The sequence below is a fragment of the Apis dorsata genome, unplaced genomic scaffold, assembly GCF_000469605.1.
Source record: "Apis dorsata unplaced genomic scaffold, Apis dorsata 1.3 scaffold_344, whole genome shotgun sequence".
Lineage (NCBI taxonomy): Eukaryota > Metazoa > Arthropoda > Insecta > Hymenoptera > Apidae > Apis > Apis dorsata.
This window is the reverse complement of record NW_006263611.1, coordinates 260,784-269,251: the sequence shown is the minus strand read 5'-3', so window position 1 is coordinate 269,251 and position 8,468 is coordinate 260,784. Positions and strand designations below refer to the sequence as shown.

General features: G+C 40.6%; 1 protein-coding gene across 1 annotated transcript in view; it reads right to left on the bottom strand.

Annotated features, from left to right (window-relative positions):
• The window catches only part of LOC102671492, a 16,382-nt gene extending 10,408 nt beyond the window's left edge, over positions 1-5,974 (bottom strand). The window contains exons 1-5 of the mRNA XM_031511719.1: positions 5,601-5,974; positions 896-1,038; positions 612-829; positions 271-497; positions 4-79 (exon numbers count right to left, since the gene is read on the bottom strand). Of these exons, the coding sequence (XP_031367579.1) occupies positions 4-79; positions 271-497; positions 612-829; positions 896-1,038; positions 5,601-5,630 (694 nt within the window). The 5' untranslated portion in view covers positions 5,631-5,974. The remainder of the gene's footprint in view (positions 1-3; positions 80-270; positions 498-611; positions 830-895; positions 1,039-5,600) is intronic.
• Between the last annotated feature and the right edge of the window lie 2,494 nt (positions 5,975-8,468).

Sequence of the window (8,468 nt, the reverse complement as noted above, 5' to 3'; positions counted from 1 at the left end):
CGGTTCCGTACTTGGTAGGTCTTTCGCCGCTGAGCCGTTGGACCAATTCCAATCCGTCGCTGAGATCCATTAATTTTAACTGAAAAATCCATTGCTATTCTTGTATCCGTGCTTGTTTGAAAGTAATAGAAATAAAAGAATAAAAAATAAAAAGGGGGGGGAGGAAGGGAGGAAAGGATCTATCTTGCACAGATCTCGCATCATCATCCATAGATCCACAGATAGATCTATATCCCGATGCGAAACGGATGGAGGGAGTTGTGTACTCACTTGAGCGAATATATCTTGCGTGCGTTTCAATTTATACAAGAGGACAATGTAAACGTCGATCATGTAATGAACGTGATGCGAATCGGACAGGGAGCGCAACCGATCGCTTCGCCGGAGAGAACGTACGCAGGCGGCGGCGAGGTTAACCGCTATGTCCTCGCAGCGGTCCTCGCAAAGTATTTTCAGCCTCATTGTAAGCAGTTCACCTTTCTCCGAACAGCAGAATTCTGTCGATATCGAATTCTGATTATTATTGGAAAAGCTGGCTTGGGGGGGAGGGGGGGGAGATTTTTGATTTTTTTTAGAATGACAATTGGAATGACAATTTTAGGGAAATTTACCCTCCTCATGTTCGGAATCCGGTTGGCCGTTAAGTATGCTGTCGAGAGCTGGATGAGTCCATGGATTGTGCACCAGAGCTATCAGGGCAGTGCACCAGGGTGCAGCGGGGTGTTGCACCAGGTGGGACGCGCACCTCTGCAACGTTACACTGAGGTGGGTCTTCGTCGCGGGTGACAACTTGGGCCACTCCCCGCGCAGTACCAATTTCAACGTGTGCCTGTGGGAAAAAAGCGGGAAGGCGAAAAAAAAGGGGTTGGCGAGTTCGATCCGCGAGTATACTCACTTGTGAGCCCATTCTATGAGAGACTGGGTGGCCTCTGGCGTTGCCCCAGGAATGAAATTGGTGACATGCTCCCAGGCGGACAGAAGTGCATTCACCTTGTCGCCGTACTTCTTTTTGCTGTCACTCAGTGTCGCTTCAAGCCCCTACAAATCAGCCGTCGATTAAACACAAGTGGAAACGTGTCTCGTTCGGAAGGGGGTTTTCCGGAAGGGGAAAGGGGGAAGGGAAAGGGAATTATTCGACTAATCCACTTTTCATTCAGATTCTAATTACAACGCTCTCGTCGATTATAAGTAGCATCGATCGCCACAAAATTCAAATTTATGGTGGATCTTTCGATCCTTCGAGAAAAAGTAACAACGAAATTTATATCGATGTATAATTATCAATCAACGAACAAACACGTTCGATTCTTCGAGAAAAAATAGCAACGAAATTTATATCGATGTATAATTATCGATTAACGAACAAACACGTTTGATTCTTCGAGAAAAAATAGCAACGAAATTTATATCGATGTATAATTATCGATTAACGAACAAACACGTTTGATTCTTCGAGAAAAAATAGCAACGAAATTTATATCGATGTATAATTATCGATTAACGAACAAACACGTTTGATTCTTCGAGAAAAAATAGCAACGAAATTTATATCGATGTATAATTATCGATTAACGAACAAATACGTTCGATCCTTCGAGAAAAAATAGCAACGAAATTTATATCGATGTATAATTATCAATCAACGAACAAACACGTTCGATTTTTTGAGAAAAAATAGCAACGAAATTTATATCGATGTATAATTATCGATTAACGAACAAACACGTTCGATTCTTCGAGAAAAAGTGAGAACGAAATTTATATCGATGTATAATTATCGATTAACGAACAAATACGTTCGATCCTTCGAGAAAAAATAATAACGAAATTTATATCGATGTATAATTATCGATTAACGAACAAATACGTTCGATCCTTCGAGAAAAAATAATAACGAAATTTATATCGATGTATAATTATCAATCAACAAACAAACACGTTCGATTCTTCGAGAAAAAATAGCAACGAAATTTATATCGATGTATAATTATCGATTAACGAACAAATACGTTCGATTTTTCGAGAAAAAGTGAGAACGAAATTTGTATGATGACTAGGATATCGATATCGATCGATGGAACGAATGAAATCTAGAAAAAAAATTAGCGATTAAATTTAATTCGTTGTTTCGATAAATATCGGCAGTTGAACGTTCGAAAGATGTTCGTCCGAACGAAAATTTACTGTTTTACGAAAGAAATAAATTAAGAGTGAATGGAAATTTATGATGATGACGAGAATATAGAGTGAAAAATGAAAGGAGAAATGAAACGAAATGAAATCTAGAAAAAAAATTAACGATTAAATTTAATTCGTTGTTTCGATAAATATCGGCAGTTGAACGTTCGAAAGATGTTCGTGCGAATGAAAATTTATCGTTTTACGAGAGAAATAAATTAAGAGTAAACGGATACCTATGATGCTTCTTAATGATGTTTTGTCCAATTAACGAGAATATAGAGCGAAAAGGGGAAATTAGCCGATAATGCGCTACTTGATTTGTAAATAAAGGGGTTAACTTCTTAACGGATCTTGACTCGAGATGTTTTCGTCTCTCTCTCGACAAGAATCAATTCACGTTCCGAAAACAAACGGGAAAAGAAGATGGGAGGGGGGGGAGAGGAAAGAGGAATTAACGGATATTAGGAAACAACGTACGGAATTAAAACGCGGGTAAAAAAAAAAATAAAAAATAAAAAAATGGAAAAATTGTTTGGAACTTTGTGAAGAAAAAAGTTTCAATTGGAAAGGAGTTAATTTCGAAGCATACCATTCGCGAGCCGAACCATCGGTTACTTACAGCCAACTCAGCCGATCTTACTTTTGCGTAACTTTCCCCATTTGCAACTTCCATGCGGCGTTCACGAGCAACCACCCTGCCAGCATCGAGAAACCTTTCCCCCCTCCCCTTTCCTCCATATATCTCTTTGCTTATTCCTCGCTATCCCTCGAATTTTACACCTCTCTCTCTCACACACACACACTTCGATCAAATTTGTTCCTTTCCGTTTCCTTGACTCGTATAAATTAAAAAAAAGAGAAAAAAAAAAAGTCGTTCGCGAATCGAGAAGATTAAACGATATCGATCTTTTTCATTCTTTCCTCTCTTTAGTTTTCTCTAATTCTCTGCGTCGTAACGAAGTAACGAGTATAACCGTGACCCTGTAACGGAAACCGACAGAACGAACAGAAAAAGAAAGAGAGAGAGAGAGAGAGAAATTCGATACGTCGCGCGTGAAGGATTTCCGATACCTAACTTTTACATCGGAACTTTTCAATAATGCAATTCTTATACACGCGGCTCGTCACAGCCTTTCGCTGAAATTCTATCAACTTCCTTCTGTTATCAAATCGAATTCCACCGAACAGTGCAACTTGGTCGTTGCGTCGCTTTCCCGATTCGAATGTTTGCGCCTCTCCCCCACTCCACTCCACTTCACTGCCACTCGACTCCAGAGACTCGACTCGAGGGCAAATTTGGAGTAGCGCGTTTTCCAAAGACTTGCATCCATCGAGTACGAGTGTTGCTCGCAAGGTGGCGGAAGGAAGTTGAACCGTGTATTGCATTAACGTTTCAAAATCGGTCGAGACAGTCAACGAAAACGCGATGCTTCTTTTCGAAACTCTCCTATTCGTAATCATCGAACGCCATCTACCGTCTTATGTTTTGGTTAAACATTTCGTGCGAACTTAAGCAGGTCGAATATCTTAAAATCGAAAAGAGATTTGATTATGCATATAAAATTCTCACGAGAAGTTTCATTTGTGATTCGAAAACAATCGAAAGCTTCGAAATTGATCGAGAATAATCAGCGATCTCTTTTCGAAATAACAGATTATTCTTCTATTCCTAACATCGAATGCCATCTATCGTCGTACGCTTAAACGTTTTGTACGAATTTAAGCAGATCGGATATCTTAAAATCGAAGAGAGATCTGACTATTCACCATATCTTGATAAAATTCTCACGAGAAGTTTCATTTGTGAATCGAAAGCAATCGAATGTTTCGAAATTGATCGAGAACAGTCAGCGATCTCTTTTCGAAATAATAGATTATTCTTCTATTCCTAAAATCGAACGCCATCTATCATCTAACATACGCTTAAACATTTCTTAAGCTAATCGGAATATTTTAAAATCGAAGAGAGATCATGCGTCTATCCATATTATTTAATTATCCATATACCTTAATAACTCTCATGAGAAAAGTTCTTGAATCGAAAGCAATCGAAATTGATCGAAAACAGTCAGCGAAAACGAAAGAACGTATTATTCTTCTATTCGTAATCGTCGCAATCATCGAACGTGACACTCTTGACGCCATCTATCGTCTCACGTACGATTAAACGTTTCATACGAATTTAAGCAGATCGGATATCTTAAGATCGAAGAGAGATCTGGCTATTCATCATATCTTAATAAAATTTTCACGAGAGAAAGTTTTCATTCGTAAATCAAAAGCAATCGACCGCTTCGAAATTGATTGAGAATAATTAGCGAAAACGATCTCTCTTCGAAACGACGGATTATTCTTTTATTTATAAACATCAAACGCCATCTATCGTTTAACGTACGCTTAAACATTTCGTACGAACTTAAGCTAATCGGATATTTTAAACTCGAAGAGAGATCATGCGTTTACCCATATTATTTAATTATCCATATACCTTAATAACTCTCATGAGAAAAATTCTTGACTCGAAAGCACTCGAAATTGATCGAAAACGGTCAGCGAAAACGAAAGAACGTACTATTCTTCTAATCGTCGCAATCATCGAATGTGCCACTCTTGACGCCATCTATCGTCTCACGTACGATTAACCGTTTCGTACGAATTTAAGCAAGTCGGATATCTTAAACTCGAAAAGAGATCGTGCGTCTGACTATCCATATACCTTGATAACATTCTCGCGAGAGAAATTTCACTCGTGAATCGAAAACGATCGAAAGCTTCGAAATTGATCGAAAATAGTCAGCGATCTCTTTTCGAAACAACGGATTATTCTTCTATTCGTAATCGAACGCCATCTGTCGTCTCGCGTTTCGGTTAAACATTTCGTACGAATTTAAGCAAGTCGGGTATCTTAAAATCGAAAAGAGATCGTGCGTCTGACTATCCATATACCTTGATAACATTCTCGCGAGAGAAATTTCACTCGTGAATCGAAAACGATCGAAAGCTTCGAAATTGATCGAAAATAGTCAGCGATCTCTTTTCGAAACAACGGATTATTCTATTCGTAATCATCGAACGCCATCTGTCGTCTCGCGTTTCGGTTAAACGTTTCGTACGAATTTAAGCAGTTATCTTGATAAAATTCTCACGAGAAAGATTTTCATTCGTGAATCAAAGGCAAATTATGTTTCGACAGGGTGAGGAGTAGTAGAAAAAGAGAGAGATAGAGAGAGAGAAAAATGATATCAAAGACAAAGACAGTTGCGAAACTTAAAAACAGAATAGACTCCTTTTTTCCGTGGGTGAGACGAACCCCCTCTCCCTCTCTCGTTCTGTTTCTCTTTGCATCTCTAGTAGAGGAAGAAAGGAATAGCGAGGGAGAGGGGATGAGGAGAGAGGGGCAAGTGAAGCAGTATCCTCACCACGCACGACTTTTGGATGTGCGAAGACATTCAGAGGGGTGGTCGAGCTGATCGGTGATACAGCAGCAGTAATAGCGAAGTATGGATGGAGAGAACGTTTGGTGGTGGTGGTGGTCGGCGAGGCTGGTGAAAGATATTCTTTCTTCCCGGATCAAAGGATAAGGCAAGGTGTGGTGACGCGACTTTCCTCGGCGTCGGTCGCGGCGCGGCGTCCGATCCTCTTCCTTCTCCGCTCCTCCTCCTCCTCCTCCTCCGTTGTTGTCCCGTTGGTGAGCTGGTGGCAGGGGTAGGGGCAGGGCTCGTAGCGGACATCAGCGACCTTCGCAGCCCCCCAAAGTTCGACGATATCCCCGATTACCGGAAAATCCGTGGACGATNTATATATATATATATATTGAAACGGATCGAAACGAATAAACGAGTGGTATCGAGACGCTTGTATATTCCGTTGGCACTCGACCTCTCCAATTCCTTCAACCGATAGCCAATTAGAGCGACGACCATGCGTGGAGAGGATCGAAACTGAAAAGGATTAACCGCGAAGAAGTGCTCCCCTCTCCTACTCTGCCCGATACGAGAGTCCAAACTGTCCGACAAGATCGTCCCTTCGCCCCTACCTTCCTTCTCCTTCCTCCTACCACCTTTGTTCCCAACGGGAGGAAATACAATCACGCACGAGAGGAGGACTTTTCCCGATCCCTTTTCACCGATGAAACCGTTTCCCGGGCATGCAGATTGGCCCGCGACGCTTTGTTATCGCGTTTCTCTTTCACCGAGTCCCATCGTCTGCCGTTGCTTCTTCCCTACCACTTTAGAAAACGAACCACTTCCATCCTTTTCATTCCCGTTCAAAGGAATATCCCCGTCGGATCGAAAAACGATCCGTCGTAATATTTTCTTTTTTTTGCCTTACGCGACGATAAATACGTCGTCAAACATGTTACGACATCTCGAGGAAACGCGTACGTGACAAACGACGGATCCGTTTTAGTTTCGATCGGGATCGAGAGCGCAAAGATTCAGTGAAATAATTTGGCGAGGCGAGCGATCATAAAATCCCTTCGATGATAATAATTCGAAGAAGATCAGTCCTCGCGCTCGAAAAGTTGGTCTTCTATTCGAGAAGAATAACAGACTTTCCATCCGCCCCTCTCCTTCGAATTGCTTGGCAATTTCTCGTTTGATCGGTCGTAAGAGAAATTTCGTCTTCGAGAAAGAAAGAAAAAAACGTTTACCTTCGATCGCAATCGAAGAACAAACTGACGCATCGATGAAAAAAAACCTTGATTAAATAGAGGAGTGAAAAAAAGGGGAGGGGGGAGAGAGAAGGAAGAAGAGGAAAAGAGAAAGAAGAGAAAAAAAAAAGTACGATATCGAGCATTCACACGGTTTATCGTATAAGCGGATAAAAGTATTTTGTCGGTGAAATTCAGTAGCGTTGGCCCACGTTGACCGGATAAACGAAATCGAGAAAGATAAAAGAGAAAAAAAGAGGCAGATTCGGTCGAGTCTTCTCGATGTTTTGCATAAGATTAATCCGAGCTTCCATTACTCTCGGAGGTTTGCACCGGTTCGTGACGCGTAACCATTATTCTCCGTTCAACGTCTCCCAACGAAACTAGAGCCCCCCCTAGGTTCAGAGTTATCCATCGATTCCACGATTCTATCTTGTATCAGAGCTTTATTTCGCGTTACGCGCGCTTTACTTCTCACCGAATCATCCCTCTGTCGGGATTCACTTTCGAAAGAAAGTGATAACATCTATTCCAAACATCTATACCAATTCGAAAAGCTGGAAATAAAAAGGAAAATATTTAACGGGATCGAAAAATTCTTTAAGGCGAATTTAAAATTTCATACTTTTCACTTTGTATGTGGATCCTGATGATTCATAACGAAAGATATAAAGTTTTCATCCAAAGTGAACAAAATAGAGCTTTGCTTTTGATAAATGGGTAATTGTAGTGGAATGACAATGACAGGTCTAAACTAAGTTTAATAATAAATGAACAGCTGTTTAACGCGCAATTTTGTCGAATAATTGTGCCAGCAAAGTTTAATAAGCATGGAAATATTTTTGAAGACGTATCGAAATGACGAGCATCTTTGGAATAATAAATTCGTGCATAAAGAATTAAAAATTAGTGAATTGATTTCAATCATTGAACGAGTATAATTATTCCAACTTTCTTCCTTCGGATTCACTGTAGATAAATTATTCGCGATGAACGTTCAAAGTGAAAAAGTGTAAATTCAGCTTTAATTTGGGACGAAATTATCGACCGAGTAACAGTCTGATTTTTATCTCCAATATCGTAATGAACGACTCGTTATCTTTCTAATCGAGCGACAAATTTGGCTCATCCGTTTCTATCTGGCAGAAAATTCGTTTTTCCAACGTGAACGGGACGGGAGAGAAAAAAAACGAGATCTGGTCGTTTGCATGGTAACTGTTGTTATAATATCAAGTTTCGAAGAGAAAGACCTTTGAAATTTTTCTTCGCTTCGTACGAATTAACGATAAAACGCTATTCGACTCTTAAAAACAATTGCAGGCAAAGTACTCGGATTCCGAACGCATTGGGATCGGGAACGACATCGTTCCGCGTTTTACGTCGCGCGCAAATTCGTCACGTGACCGGCCACGCAAATAGACGTATTTCTGTAGCAGCGTTGGTCACCGGCCGGCACGTTACTCGCATAAAACGTGGCCATTATACTACCGTTTAACTATCAACCGATGGATCACCGTTCGTTGAGCGATTTGCCACTTTTTATTCGACTCGAGAGAGAAAATGCACGAGTATATCCTCTACTTTAATTTGTCGAATATTGCGTGCCGCTCGATTCGTGCGCGGAGAATCTCGA